At 39.8% G+C, this 16,468-nt stretch overlaps 2 protein-coding genes across 2 annotated transcripts; both read right to left on the reverse strand.

Annotated features, from left to right (window-relative positions):
- Positions 1-453: 453 nt before the first annotated feature.
- On the reverse strand, positions 454-1,401 carry LOC113249826 (olfactory receptor 5B17-like). Its single transcript, XM_026491269.3, has one exon. It carries the CDS (start codon positions 1,396-1,398, stop codon positions 454-456), a length of 945 nt encoding a protein of 314 aa, XP_026347054.3. The 5' UTR covers positions 1,399-1,401.
- An 8,904-nt stretch (positions 1,402-10,305) lies between these two features.
- On the reverse strand, positions 10,306-11,247 carry LOC113249822 (olfactory receptor 5B2-like). Its single transcript, XM_026491266.3, has one exon. It carries the CDS (start codon positions 11,242-11,244, stop codon positions 10,306-10,308), a length of 939 nt encoding a protein of 312 aa, XP_026347051.3. The 5' UTR covers positions 11,245-11,247.
- Between the last annotated feature and the right edge of the window lie 5,221 nt (positions 11,248-16,468).

Consider the following 16,468-nt stretch of genomic DNA (forward strand, 5'->3'; position numbering starts at 1 on the left):
CATGATTCATTGTTTGCGTATAACACCCAGTTTAGAAATCTTATGGAATTGACAATACCAAGGCCCCTCAACCTGGTGATGGGATATATTTCTTCAGGAGACCCTGATTTTTGTTTCAGGGGAAAACTCCATTATCCACTGTTTCCTTACTACCTGGTCCAATCTCTTTAATATTTTTTTTTTCTTATCCATTATTTTTTCTTACCATTACTGAAGTACATCAAGGAAAAACTATGTCTAACACAATAGTAACAAGGAAGGTTTATTCATAAACTGCTTTCATTAAAAAATATATTTGTTCTCCATTTTGGATCTTGGACCTCTTACAAAATTAAAGAAAAAAATAACATTTGAGTGATTTAATGTTTAAATACCCTATATGGCCGTGAACATTGAGTTATGGCATGGAGTAGATCTGAGTGGGAAGAAATAACTTGTGTGGATTCTAGATCACTAGAAGACTACACCTAGAAAATATTTTGCCTTCTCAACAATGTTCTTGATGGCATTCCTGACCTCTTTGTTCCTCAGGCTGTAGACCATAGGGTTCAGCATGGGGATGACCATAGTATAGAACACAGATACAATTTTGTCTGTGTCCATGGAATGACTAGAACTTGGCTGTAAGTACATGACAATGACTGTCCCATAAAATATGGAAACTGCAACAAGGTGAAAAGCACAGGTAGATAAAGCCTTCTGGTATCCCTCACCTGACTGAATCTTCAAAACGGTGATAAATATGAACACGTAGGAAATCAAGATTATAAGAATTGCGAAAAAGATATTAAAGCTTGAAATAAGCACAAGAATCAGCTCATTAATGTCTTTATCTGAGCAAGCCAGGGTCATGACTGCTGGACTATCACAGAAAAAGTGATGGACCACATTGGACATACAGAAAGAGAGACTGAATGTGTTTCCAATGTCAAAAGCAGCAGTTAGAAAACCAAAGACATAAGAGCCTATGGCCAGACGAGCACACATACCTGTCGTCATGGTCGTGGTGTAATGGAGGGGTTTGCACACTGCTGCATAGCGGTCATAGGCCATTGAGGCTAAGAGGTAATTTTCCACAGTGGCAAAGAATAGAAAAAAGAACATCTGGGCAGCACATGCATTGTAGGAGATGACCTTGTCTCCTATAAGTAATCCGGCCATGACCTTGGGAGTGACTGTTGAGGAGTAACCAAAGTCCATCAGAGACAGGTTACTGAGGAAGAAGTACATGGGGGTGTGGAGACGGGAGTCCAGCAGGATCAGCGCCATCATCCCCAGGTTCCCGAGCAGCGTGATCAGGAAGATGAGGGTGAACATTAGAAAGAGAGGACCCTGCAGTTCCGGGGCAGTGGCTAGTCCCAGCAGGATGAATTCTTTCACCTCTGTGTTATTCTTCATGGATGGGATTTGCATATCACAAGATGCTCTGCTGCAAAGAAAAGGAACACACTGATGAATGGAAACCGGTTGCCCAGAAATGGAAATGTACAAGCATTATTTTATTAGAGCACCAGTTTGCTCTTTAATGTACTCCATTTCTGAAGCATGCGATGGCGACACAATTTAGTGACAACTTATCTCTACAGGAATAAGCTTTTGGATGGGAAGTGTCCTTACAGATCATCTTCCCAACTTCTAGATTTTGCATATGAGTAACTGAGTCACAGGAAAGGCTAACGAGTTGTCCAAATTCACATGCCTGGAATGAATCCATCTCCTATATCATATCTTTAAAGTCTAATAGATTACACTTCTGCAGTGCTCTCGGGCCAGGTGCTCTATATGAATATATTTATTTAATCCTCTCATCAGTCCTATCAGTCCTATTCCTCCCCTATAGTTACCTAGTAATTTGGCAACTTAGAGATCAAGGAATTTATTTAAGTTTAGTTAGGTATTAATGGACAAAGCCAAGCTTTAGACCCGATCAAAAGGGTTCCCAACCTAAATGTTGTGAATGAATTTGAATTGCCTTTAATTTCATTCAGTTTACACTTACTTGTCTCTATTGTACTTAATGCATGGCGTAGCATAGTTGCATAATTCACAAATAAATGCATGGTAGATGCAGTGGGCTAAATGCAGCGTTAGAGGCTTGTGCAGTCAGCAAAGCCAATTCTGAACAGAAGGTACAGCGCTGGATGTAAAGGCTTGGACTCTGAGAAGCACGTGTGTGCAATCACATATCACCCCTACCGTTTACAACTGGGAGACTTTGGTCCTAACTTCTCTAAGTCTCTATCCACCAGCAAAATGAAGGTGCTGTTGGAACCTACCTCAAAGGATTATTGTAAGAATTTAAAGACACAGTGTATAAAAAGAGTTAGCACGATGAGGGTGCCAAGCACAATCCGGAGGAGTACGAGCTATAATATCATCAGCATAGAGCAGTGGTCTCTACGTTGTTGTAGGACAGTCAGGTGGCAGATGTAGGGGGCTGGGTTTTAAGTCTGTTGGCCTTGACCTTTGATTTGCCTTTTTCTACATGCTGTCTACACAGATATTTTGTTTTCCCCCTATTTCTCACTCTGTGCTCATGGCTGAGTCAATCATTTTGTGTGAGAACCCAGGGATCCTCAGGTTTTCCTTTTCTTAATTTCTTTCTTGAGATCCACGGTTTACCTTTCCTCTCTATCCTACACTCATTCTTACTGTCATTCCTCACAACACTGAGCTGGATCACGGACACTGAAGGCTGAGAATTCATGGCATGGGGGCTGATACTACTCTGCAGATCCGTTCATGAGAAAGCACAAATCTTTGCATTTTTAATTGAAGCTTTGTGAAAGACACGCCTTCTTCGGTAACCGCTGTTCTCTACCATCTTCCTCCTGGCTCCTGAACACACTCTCTTACACGTCTTCCCCTTAACGTGTTTGTGTTTGTCAACACCTCATCCACATAATGTGTTGTTATGATATCACACCTGTGTCAGTTGCTGTGTTCTCTGATGACTAATAGCTCTCCCGAGCTTAAAATTCCTGCTTATGTGTAGTTGGTCTCATAGATCAAGAGAAAAATAATTTGGATAATAGATGATACTGATGATAATGATAACGATCATGGTCCTGATGATAGATAAGTAGATACAGCAGGAGAGGAAGGGATATAAATCAGGTATGTGCACACACTCACACACCTGTACATATAACTAATTTACTGCTAAGAACATGAGGACTCATAGGACCGATGAGATTTCTTAAAATTCTTCACCTAGTACTAGATATTTAAGATACAGACCCGTGTCTAACTGATCTTAATGCTTGTGGCTTAAATCATTGAACTGTCAGATTTTCTAGATGAACAGGTAATAACGGGGTAGGTTGTAGGGAAATAATAGTGAAAAATATGTAAGGATCTTGGTAGCTCCCTGATGCTCTTTCTGGAAAGGAAAGAAGTGTCGTTTCACCCTGTTTGGTTAGCTATCCCTTCAGTGACAAAACACACAGTAAACAGGAGGAATTCAGCACCAACCCAATCAGAGTACCATCTATCACAGGCTTTTCTTAACCTCTTAAGAAAAGCAGCATGGAATTTCAGAACTACTCCTCTGCACTTCACTGATTACAATGTTTTGCCCTGACTCCTGTACTTATGCCAATATTCAGAAGTAGTGTTCACACAACCAGGTAGGAGCTCAAACCTCACAGAAGATGTAGACACCCCACTGCTCCTGCATCAGTTACATTTCACTGCAAGTGGAGATTGAATCTAGAAGCTTACCTGGCTCTTGAAAAGAAAGGAAAGACAGTGCTGAATTGTGAGTCTGCAATCAGAAATTCAGCCCTAGAAGAATGTTATAAATAACGTAGGAGAAATTCTGTCTCATGTTCTGGTCAAGACGTTCCGAGTTCCCTGAAGCGTGAAGACGTGGAGGAGGGATCATTAACACGGGGCTTCCTAGGAAACCTGCGGTTTAAGTAGTGCACCTACCATGGATTTTTCGAGGTACTCAGAAAATGATTTACCTTCTGCTGATCTCAGTCTCCTTATTTATGATAAAGAGATAATAAAATTATCTGTCCCACAGACTTTCCAGAATTGTATCTGTGACTAGCAAACGAGGGCAAATGCACAAAAGACCTTAGTAAGGGCTTAACTTTTCAGCATGAATCAGTTTAATTTTTATTTCAGGGCATCCTCCCTGCCTGTCATTGCGGACTCACTGCAAATACCCAGTTGGGGCAGAAGCTGGTGTCTATACAAGTTTAGCTCCCAGTTCAATAAATGTTGACCAAATGGGCTCTGTCAGAGTCTGGCCCTTTTAAATAACCTCCTGGAATCATGATGGGATTTCAGCGTGTAATGAACAAGAACAAGGAGAAAATTGTATGGGCGTGGAACTCTTGGGGGAAAAGACCCCTGTGAGGGCAAACACCTCTCCTCATCGCAATTATATAAGGCAGAAGCAATTAAAGTGTATGCAGGGGGATAATTTGGTATGTTGTGTAGCACATATGATATTTGCAGTCTTGCTCTCGTCTCTCTCCCCTCCCCCATTTAAAAAATTAAGGTGACTTTTGGGGCAATTGGGTGGTTCAGTCTGTTAAGCGCCTGACTTCAGCTCAGGTCATGATCTCAGGGTCCTGGGGTCCATCAGCCTTGGGCTCCTTGCTCAGGTTGGGGTCTGCTTCTCCCTCTCCCTCCGCCACTCCCCCCTTGTGTTCACTCTCTCTCTCTTTTTCTCTCTGTCAAATAAATAAATAAATAAAATCTTTTTAAAAATTAGGGTGACTTTTACATACATTGAGTGGTTTTATTTAATTTACATTTACTGTTATCTTTGATATTAGAAATGCATCTTTTTTATTCAAGTATAGTTGACACACCATGTTAATTAGTTTCAGGTGTGCAACATACTGATTCAACAATTGTATATGTTATGCTATGTTCAACACGAGTGTAGCTACCGTCTGTCACCACACAACACTATTACACTATCACCGACTATGTTCCCTATATTGTACCTTTTAGCTCTATTTCATTTATTTACTTATTTAATTTTTTAATTATGTTCAGTCTATTTCTGAAAATTAATTTTGTTTTCTGTGTATCACATGTTTAATACCCTCTAGATCCATCCATGTGGTCGCAAGTGGCAAGATTTTATTTTTTTATGGTTGAGTAATATTTCGTTTATGTACAGATATATACAACTTCTTCTTTATCCATTCATCCATCAGTGGACACTGGGGCTGCTTTCATAATTTGGCTATTGTAAATAATGCTGCAATAAACACAGGAGTGCATACATCTTTTTGTATTATTGTTTTTGTACTTTTTTGGTAAATACCCAGTAGTGGAATTACTGGATCATAAAGTAATATTGTTTTTAATTTTTTGAGGAGCCTTCATACCATTTTCCTTCCATACAATTTTCCAAATTGGTGATTGCACCAATTTACATTTCCATCAACAGTGCACCAAGGTTCCTTTTTCTCCACATCCCTAACACTTGTGGTTTCTTGCCTTTTTGATTTTAGCCATTCTGACAGATGTGAGGCGCTATCTCATTGTGGTTTTGATGTGCATTTCCCTGGTGATGAGTGATGTTGAGCGTCTTTTCATGTATCTGTATCCCTTCTTTGGAGAATTAAGTCTTGAAGTTGAGTAGTGTTGGTCTTGCAACTTTGTTCCTCTCTTTACACATTGTGCTAGCTATTCTGGGTGTTTACCTCTCCACATAAACTTTAGAATCAGTTTGTCCAGATCCACAAAATCACTTACTGGGACTCCGAGACGTCAATGAATCTGTACATAAAGTTGGGAAGAACTGACATCTTGACAACGTTGAGTCTTCCTATCCATGACAATGGAATGTCTCCCCATTTATTCAACTTTTGTTTGGTTTCATTCATCAGCATCAGGGTTTAGTAATGTTTTTTATTTCATTTTTTCTTTTGTTATCTTGTTAGATTTATAACTATTTGATTTGAGGGTGCTAATATGAAAGGCCATGTATTTTTAATATCAACTTGCACTTGTTCATTGCCAGTATCTAGGAAAGTGATAGAATCTAGTATATTAGCCTTGCATTCTACAACCAGGCTATAATCCTTCATTAGTTCCAGGAGGTTTTTTTTCCCCATTCTTCCATATATCTACATAGACAAACATTTCATCTGTGAACCGAAACAGTTTTTATTTTTTCCTTCTCAGGGCTCCACATTGTGAGATTCCATTCATATAACATAGGATTGGAGGAAGACTCAGAGATTTCCAAGAGATGGGGGAGCAGGGACTGGCAGGCTATAACAGAAGTGGAAAGGGAAATTTTAGGATGATAAAGTATTCTCCATGCTACAGTGCTGGGGAACACATGACTCTGCATTTGTTAAAACCCTTAAAACTTACATAGAAAAGAGTAAAATTAATACATACAAATCCTGGTTTCCTAGTTTTACAAATGTCCCGTGGTAACATAAGATTACTCTTTAGAGGAAACTAGGTGAGAGTTGATTTGCTTTCTGTGGCTGTTAGAACAAATGACCACAAACTTGGAAGCTGAAACAACATATATTCATTCTTTCACAGCCTAGAATCCAGACATCCAAAACAGTTTCCCTGGGAAAAAGTCGGTGTGTTGGAAGAGCCATGCTCCCTCCATAGGCTCTAAGAGAAAATCCATTTCTTGCCTCTTTCATCTTCTGATGGCTGTTGTCATCCGTAGTTTGTTGTCGTATCACTTCAACTACTTCCAAGGCCACATTGTTTACTCCTCTTTTATCTGCAATTAAACCTCTTAAAAGTATATGTAGGATTTCTTTCATGGTCCACACAGAAAATCTGTGATAAAATCCTAAAGCTAATCACATCTGCATAGTCCTTTTATTTTATTTTTAATAATATTTTTTATTATATTATGTTAGTCACCTTACAGTACATCCCTAGTTTTTGATGTAAAGTTCCATGATTCATTACTTGCGTACAACACCCAGTGCACCATGCAATATGTGCCCTCCTTACTACCCATCACCAGCCTGCATAGTCCTTTTAGGCCATATGAGGTAACCTTGGAAAGTCCCAGGAATTAGGATGTGGATCTCTTGGCAGGCCATTAATCAGACTGCCACAGAGTTACATTGAATATTCTGTACCATTTAAAAATTTTCTCCATAACTCTAAAATAGTTTTAAAATTAAATAATTATTTATTTATTTTTATTATGTTCAACTAGCCAACATATAGTACATCATTAGTTTTTGATGTTAATGATTCATTAGTTGAGTATAACACCCAGTGCCACATCCCAACACATGCCCTCCTTAATACCTATCCCCAAGTTACCCCATCCTCTTACTCCCTCCCTTCTATATTGTTTATATTCTACATAGATACTCAGAATCATTTCAATTAATTATATTTCTTTTTTTATAATAATTTTTATGTTATGTTATGTTAGTCACCATACAGTACATCCTTAGTTTTTGATGTAGTGTTCCATGATTCATTATTTGCGGTTAATACCCAGTGTTCCATGCAATATGTGCCCTCCTTAATACCCATCACCGGCCTAGCCCAATCCCCTACCCCCCTCCCCTCTGAAGCCCTCACTTTGTTTCCCAGAGTCCATAGTCTCTCATGGTTCATTCCCCCTTCTGTTTACCCCCCGTTCATTCTTCCCTTCCTTCTCCTACAGATCTTCCTGCTATTTCTTATGTTCCATAAATGAGTGAAACCATATGATAATTGTTTTTCTCTGCTTGACTTATTTCACTTACCATAATCTCCTACAGTCCCGTCCATGTTGCTGCAAATGTTGGGTAATCATTCTTTCTGATGGCTGAGTAATATTCCATTGTATATATGAACAACATCTTCTTTATCCAGTCATCTGTTGAAGGGCATCTCGGCTCCTTCCACAATTTAGCTATTGTGGACAATGCTGCTATGAACATTGGGGTGCATATGGCCCTTCTCTTCACTATGTCTGTATCTTTGAGGTAAATACCTGGTAGTACAATTGCTGGATAATAGGGTAGCTTTATTTTTAAACTTTTGAGAGACCTCCACACTGTTTTCCAGAGTGGCTGTACCAACTTGCATTCCCACCAACAATGTAGGAGGGATCCCCTTTCTCCACATCCTCTCCGGCAATTGTTGGTTCTTGTCTGGTCAATTTTTGTCTTTCTAACTGGCTTAAGGTGGTATCTCAATGTGGTTTTGATTTGAATTTCCCTGATGGCTAATGATTTTGAACATTTTTTCATGTGTCTGTTAGCCATTTGTATGTCTTCATTGGAAAAGTGTCTGTTCATATCTTCTGCCCATTTTTTGATTTGTTTATTTGTTTCTTGTGTATTGTGTTTGAGAAGTTCTTTGTAGATCTTGGACACCAGTCTTTTATTTGTAGTGTCATTTGCAAATATCTTCTCCCACTCTGTGGGATGCCTCTTAGGTTTTTTTTTTTTTGCTGTTTCCTTGGCTGTGCAGAGGCTTTTTATCTTGATGAAGTCCCACAAGTTCATTTTTTCTTTTGTTTCGCTTGCCTTTGGAGATGTGTCATGAAAAAAGTTGCTGTGGCTTATGTCAAAGAGGTTACAGCCTATGTTCTCCTCTATGATTTTGATGGATTCCTGTCTCCCATCGAGGTCTTTCATCCATTTGGAGTTTATCTTTGTGTACGGTGCGAGAGAGTGGTCAAGTTTCATTCTTTTGCATATAGCTGTCCAATATTTCATATGTATGAAGTAATTTCCAAATATCAGAAGCTAACCCTTAAATCATCCATATTTAGTGTCTTTTTTTATGATTTACTAACTAGCATTTATTTGATGTGTTACTTGCCATTTAATGAGACATCACTGCTAAGTGAAAATTATGAGATTGTTTCAGATGATTCACTTGATTAGGGGATCCAAGAAATCATTGTGTCCAAATATTGGAGTGCAAGTGCTTGGGGAAAATGTAGATAAAAATATTTCAACAAAGCAGAAAATCAACTGTGCTTCTTGAAATGCCCTGTGCATCTATCTAGAAAGTTTATGTTGTGGATGATATTCTAAAACCATTAGTGCTTAAAGATTCATCATATTGATACATTTTGACTCAAAGCTTAATTATTTTATTCATTCATTTATTGAGAATCTACTATGAAACAGGCACCAATTTAGGTACTAAAGATTGTGTTGTAAACAAAACAAATAAAGCCATTGTTTTCACAGAGTTTAAATTCTAGTTGGGGGACATGGATCATAAACAAAAAAACAAATAAATAGACAAGAGATGAGAGTTTATAATGATACGAAGAATAACACAGAGTGAAAGAACGGTATTCATGGTGAGTAAAAGGGGACTATTTTATAAAGGTGGTCAGGAAAACATTCTGTAATAGAGTAACATTTGAGCAATGACCTTAAAGGAGTAAAGGAACATTCTACACAGAGAAAAGCAAGTACAAATGCCCTGATCAGGAACATGCTTGAAGTTGTCAGATTGTGAATAAATATTTAGAAAATCATGTGAATGAAGTAGGGTAAAAGAATGAAGAGGTAAAAAAAATAATTTAAATCAACAAAAGAAACATGAAATATCAGCATTAATCATTCCAACACATTTCCAGAAGCAAAATGTACATTACTGGTTTTCAGTGAATTTTTAAGTAGTATGAAAATTGGTAATAATATTGGAAGAAATTGAAAAATACTTTTAGCCTTTTTCTGTTTTCTCATATCCTGCCTGTTTTTTACCTTATGAAATTGTAATATGAGCATGTTAGTTCTATGTAATGACTCAGTTAAGAGAGAAATATTAATTCACTTAAGATGCTATATGTATGTCTCTCCCAGGAAAATGAGCCTCCAAAATTAGATCCTTTCATTTAATAGTATATTATTTTCATTCTGAAGTTAGGACTCTCAGAATTCAACTAAAGGGGTGAAAAATATTGGACATAAATTTCTATCTAATACATAACTAAACATTTAAATTATTATTATTAAAAACCAGCAACATTCCATTTATTTCTGAGAAATTTCCTACTCCAGTGTGTATGTATCCTCATGGGCACACGCAGGCACTTCTGTTCATGGCCTCATGTGTGCCCCCATTTTATGTGTCTCTGCGTTGATGTGGTAGAAAAGAAATGCATGTAGAAGAAGTGAATAAACCCATATCCTGAGTAAAATTTGGACAATTAAGCCCAAGACATCTTAGCCATTCTTGTTCAGGTTTATATTTCTACACATAATGTTTGCTTTTTTTCAGGACAAGAGACTTCTGGATAAGTTAGCATACCACGTCGGGAGCTTAATTTCACTATGACCTTATTGTAACTAGATTAGTGCACACTGTACAATGTTAAAATCAGAATCCTAGAGACAATTTTGACTCTAAAACAGTCTTCATGAATGCATTCTTGACCTCCTTGTTCCTCAGGCTGTAGACCACAGGGTTCAGCATGGGGATGACCATAGCGTAGAACACAGATGCCATTTTGTCTGTGTCCATGGAGTGGCTGGAGCTGGGCTGCACATACATGAAGATGATTGTCCCATAGAAGATGGACACTGCAGTGAGGTGGGAGGCACAGGTGGACAAAGCCTTCTGATATCCAGTAGATGAGTGCATCTGCAGGATGGTGATAAATATGAATATGTAGGAAATCATGATAATCAGGAGAGCAAAAAAGATGTTGAAACTCACTACATAAACAAGAACCAGCTCACTGACATGTCTATCAGAGCAGGAAAGAACCATGACTGCTGGAACATCACAGAAAAAGTGATGGATTACGTTGTTCATACAGAAAGAGAGACTAAGTGTGTCTCCAATATGGATAGAGGCATTCAGGAAACCACAGATGTAGGAGCCCATGGCCAGACAAGCACACACACTTGTCGTCATGGTGCTGGTGTAATGGAGGGGTTTGCACACTGCTACATAGCGGTCATAGGCCATCGAGGCCAAGAGATAATTTTCCACAGTGGCAAAGGCCGCAAAAAAGAACATCTGAGCAGCACATGCATTGTAGGAGATGACCTTGTCTCCTATAAGTAATCCAGCCATGACCTTGGGAGTGACAGCTGTGGAGTAACCAACGTCCACCAGAGACAGGTTACTGAGGAAAAAGTACATGGGCGTGTGCAGACGGGAGTCCAGCAGGATCAGCACGGTGATCCCCAAATTCCCAACCAGAGTGATGAGGTAGATGAGGGTGAACATCGTGAAGAGGGGAAGCTGCAGTCCCGGGGCAGTGGTTAGTCCCAGCAGGATGAACTGTGCCACTTCCGTCCTGTTATCCATCAACATGAGAACCCCAAATGCTCTGTGGCTACAAGAAGGGAGAAATGGGTGATAAACAAAAAAATTTATATTAACAAGTGTACCTACAGTATGTGTTATTTCATTAGAGCAATAACTTGTATTTCAAGATTCTCCAGATAACACATTAGTTTGACATCAAAAGTTAGTGTAAAAGTGATATATGTATATTACAGACTGTTGACTCCGAAATGTGGAGCATCTCCTCAATCTAAAATTTCATAAATTTGTAAATGAGATGTAGAAAATTAACTAACTTGATCAGGATGGCTTGTCCAGAATGAATACATCTGGCAGGTCACTTTTCCCAAGCCTAGTGAAAGCAGGTACTTGCCAGGAACTGCTGTAGACAATGGGGGTATACAGACAGTCCCCAACCTACGATGACTTGACTTCATGATTTTTCAACTTTACGATGCTGCAAAAGTGATACACATGCAGTAGAAACCATACCTCAAATTTTGAATTTGGATCCTTTTCCAGGCTAGCGATAGCGGATACAATCCTCTCTCCTGGTGCCGGGCAGGGCAGTGAGCCACAGCTCCAGGTCAGCCAGGTGATCACGAGGGTCAACGACTGATACATTTACAACCATCCCGACCAGCTCAGCCATCCTGTGCTTCACTTTCAGTAGTGTGTTCAACAAATTCCTGAGATATTCCATGCTTTATTATCAAGTTGGCTTTGTGTGAGATGATTTTTGCCCAACTGTACAGAAATGTTAAGTGCTGGAAGCATGCGTAAGGTAGGAGAGGCTCAGCTACGATGTTTAGTAGGTCAGATGCAGTACGTGAATTTTCCTCTTATGATATTTTCAATGTACAGTGGGTTTCTTGGGACATAACCCCATTGTAAGTACAAGAACATCTGTATATTCATCACATCCTCTCAAGAACATTATGAGTTTGATTTGTTATTATGTTAATTTAAATTATGATGCACAGAGGGGTGCCTGGCTGGCTCAGTTGGTAGAGCCTGCAGCCCTTGCTCTTGGGATTGCGAGTTCTAGCCCCATGCTGGGTCTAGAGATTACTTAAAACCTTTAACAAAAAAGATGGGAGAAAAATAAACCATGATGAAAAATTTTTCATATTTCAAATGAGTATTAATTGACAAGCCACGCTTGGGGCCAAGCCAACCTTTGAACCCACACTGAGTGGTTCCTAAGGTGATAGTCTAAACTGTATTTGAATCAAATTGAATTTAACTCTGTACAATCGTTCATTGTCTCCATTGGCCAAAATTCACTGTTTGAGTTTCCAGTGAAGTATCCAAGAGACACATGCATCGTAGATGTGGTGGGATCTGGAGCAGGAGGGGCCTGGAGAGCCAGCAGAGACAATCTGAGGAAGACAGAATCGGCTGTTGCATGAGGTGCATAGCAGCCCTACTACCATTTACTAACAGGGAGTCATTAATCCTAACCTAACGTACCTGAACCTCCGATCATCATCTGCAGAAAAATAAGACAGTAACAAGACCTAAAGTACAGCATTGTTATGAGAATTAAATAAGGTAATGCTTAAAAAACCATAAACTCTGGGGGATTAGCACAGTCTGATGAGCTAAATGCTTTTGTTAGGGTGGGATGATCGTCTTTATGTTGCCTTGGGGAAAACGGTTGGCGCCCTGTAGGGCTTCAGGTGTGTGTGAGGTATGAAGTCGTGAAGAATCTCTTGAATTTGCCTTTCACACACACGAGGGCCTCGGAGGTTTCTGTGATCTCCAGGATTTCTCAGCCTGTTTTCACTTCACCCTCGCAATCAGCTGCCGCAACAGGTCCATGCAAGCCTTCTTTTGCTTAAAATCTTCCATGAATTCTATACCTTAGATTGGATGACATCCTCCCCTGGGTAACTCACTCTCTCTCTCCTGACTGCCATCTCGCAGCAGAATCAGAGATCAAGGGTTGACAGTTCCTCGCCCGTAGGCTCTCTTCAGCCTGCATATCTGTTTTGGTGGCAGGCGCTGTGTTAGAAAATATTTCATTTGAATCTGTCCTTCCTTAGAACAGTACTGTAAATCTGCTCATTTGCACTTGAAGCCTTGGAAGGGTGTCCCTGGTCTGCTGACTACTAGCATCTTCCTCCTACGCTTTGGCAACTTCCCTGTACAAGCCTGTCCCTTGACGACATTGCCAACCTTAACACACATGTCCAGTTGGAGCCTAGTCTATGTTCTATAAGCAATAAGATATGTCAATGTGTGTGTGCATATGGTAGGTAGTATTGTTACTCCTTCTTCGCCATTGTGGAGCATGAGGACTTGAGAAGTTACATGACGCTCTAAAATTACACAGCGAGCCTGGGAAGGAGTCAAGATTCAAGAGGTAAATCCACTTTCTGTGTAATCAAAAGACTCAGCTTTTGGCCATTCACTGTCACCGTGTGGGGATGTGCTGGTGACGATAACCTTGAGATTGTAGGGAAAGTTGAAAATGCCATTTGGATCTTGTTAATCCATATTAGAGATTTTGTAGTTAAGGATTATTTCACTCTTGCAGTTTCTTATCTCTTTGTTTATTTTGCTTATGTCCAATGAGAGGCTAGTTTTTATGAACAGGATGAAATCACCTCTTGGTCAATTAGAGAATCATCTGTGGCTATTTTGTTCAAATCTTAGGGAAGTAGAACAATGTTCCATAAGTATCAGTAAACTCCTTTCTGATGGAAATTTTGACATTTATACCCTAGTCTCACCTCAGTATTTTGGAAAAACTTGGAAAATATCTATTTCTGTCCTCAAAGAACTCAAAGGTGGCAGAGCTGTTCCACTACTTTTGCATGGACTACACTTCTCGTTAAAAATGCTTATGGAATATGGATGCTTACCTGTCTGCTGGGAGAGCAGGAAGAGCCAGTTCTGAGTAGTGGGTCTGAACCAGAATCCCAGCTGCAGAATAATGCATAAATACTTCTCTTAGGACACGGCCATGAGGCTCTAAGGTCTCTAAGGCAGGGGAAAATGGAAGAAAGAACATTGACATGGTTCCATTTCTGTATCTACCATGCATTCCTTCTGCGTCCTTATCGGGACCCCTTACCTCCTCCTTACTTGTAAAATAAAGATAAGTTTACCTCTTACATCATTCACAGACTTGTGTCTGTAAATAAGAAGCAAGGGAGGGTCTGTAAAACGTCTCCATAGAAGTTATCATTTTTAAGTCAACGAGTGTAACTTTTATCTTGGGTGTTTCCCCTGAATATGGTTGGGGGCTCATAGCAAATCCTGGGGTAAGGCCTCTGTGCACTAGCAAGTATTAACATTTAAATGAATAAATGATCACAGAGTGGGCTCAGCATGTAGACTGGTGTCTCTCTACAATGGTGGCATGTGGAGTCATATTGGGATTTCAATGGCTAGTGCATGGGGACATGCAGAGAATTATAGAGACACAGAGCTCTCTGGGAATTTCCCTCGGGAGAACATTTCCAACACCTCATCCCACTTTCCCATGACGGAGGCAATTAAGCTGCCTGTGGGGGCCATGCACGTTATTTCATTAAACATACATGTTTTTGTATTACTCATTATTTCTTGTGATTTTTGTCAGTTTATAATTAAGTATAATTTCCATACAGTAATATCCACAATCCCAGTGGACAGTTGTAAGATTTTGTCAATTAATGTCCAATAAGCACTATCACCTAAAAACCTTCATACAGACCTCTTCTGAGAAACCCATTCTCCCACCCACTGCCCCAAACAACCAATACACTGTTTTGTCCAAATAAATTTGCCTTTCCTACAGTGTCCTTAACTGTAATCCTAGAATATGTACTCTTTGAGTCTGTCATCTTTCACTTAGCATCTGAGGCCCATCCATATTGTTTCCTGTGTCAGGGTGGAGTATTTTTCCTGCAGAGTAGTAATTCACTCTACGGTCGTTACCGACTGTTTATCCTGTTCTCAGCTGAAGAACATTTGTATTGATTCCGGTGTTTGGTGATTACAGATAAAGCTGATCTAAACATTTGCCTAAAGACTGTTTCCTGGTTGCCACGATGGCTTATGCTCAGCATGTGGTTGTGTAAGCCCTTACATTACACCACCGCTCTGACCACCAGCAAATGTGTGCAGGAATGGCAATGGGCTGCTGTGTCTGGGCTTTGTGAAATCCGTCATCTGCACTGGATTTACCTTCTCCTCTCCTTCTGCCATTCTAACGTGGCTCCTCACTTTTTCTGGGATAGTCCCCCAATCCTGGCTCTTTCCTGCTCTGATGTCTACATAAAGGAGATTGGGCTCTTTATCTCTGTAGATTTCAGTGTCTGTTTTGCCCTTATAGTTATCTTGAGCTCTTATCTGTTCATCTTCTTTGCATCCTAAGTACGTGCTCAGCACGGGGACAGTTACTCTGCTGATGTCACTTGGCTCACTCATGAGGTTGCACACCTTCTGCATGGTCAGCTGGGCTGAAAGCTTCAAGATGGACTTACATTTCTAACTGTTGATTCAGGTTACTCTCTACCTCTTGTCTACAAGGTCTTTCATCCTCCAGAGAAGGGACCAGATTTCTTACATGATATTTGCAGTATGAAAGTACAATTTAATGGTTTCATGAAGTCTAGACTCTTAGCTCTCACAACATTTTTTCTGCCATGTTATACGAATCAATGATGTCCAAGGGCTGGCCCAGATTTGAGTATGAATCAAGCATGAAGAGTGACTCCACCTCTTGAGGAAAACAGCTGCGGAGAATTTGTACCCATAGTTAGTCTAGCACAATTAGAAATCAGGTTAAACTGCTCTAACCACGAAATTCAAAATACAGTGGCTTAAATAAGACAGCAATTTATTCTCAAACAGTGGAAGTTAATGAACTTCTGTAAGAACTATCTGTACAGCTGGTGTGTCTTGGTCATTCTGGCGCCAGGTTCAGGCCCCATGGTCTCTCTCTCCCATCTCCTAGAGTGTTGAAAGTCTGTCCTCATCATAACTATTCTATCTGGAGGAGAGGAGAATGAGGTGAGTGAAGGATAAATAATTTCTTTTCAAGAAAATGATATGGTAGCTGTATGCAATACTTCTGAGGACATTCCATTGGGAAGAATTCAGTCTCAAGGCCACAAAAAACAATTGGATAAACCAAGTTCAGAATTTTATCTCTAGCTGAAAGGCAATGTGCTTGGATGAAATCACAAAACTCTGGAAAAAAATTATGTTTTCTGAGGAAATCCAGGATACTCCCACACAGTTAGTAACT

The sequence above is a fragment of the Ursus arctos genome, unplaced genomic scaffold, assembly GCF_023065955.2.
Source record: "Ursus arctos isolate Adak ecotype North America unplaced genomic scaffold, UrsArc2.0 scaffold_23, whole genome shotgun sequence".
Classification (NCBI taxonomy): domain Eukaryota; kingdom Metazoa; phylum Chordata; class Mammalia; order Carnivora; family Ursidae; genus Ursus; species Ursus arctos.

What these genes read in the sequence shown, in the direction of transcription:
- LOC113249826 (XM_026491269.3), bottom strand. Translation starts at nt 1,398, where the DNA reads ATGAAGAATAACACAGAGGTGAAAGAATTCATCCTGCTGGGACTAGCC.
- LOC113249822 (XM_026491266.3), bottom strand. Translation starts at nt 11,244, where the DNA reads ATGGATAACAGGACGGAAGTGGCACAGTTCATCCTGCTGGGACTAACC.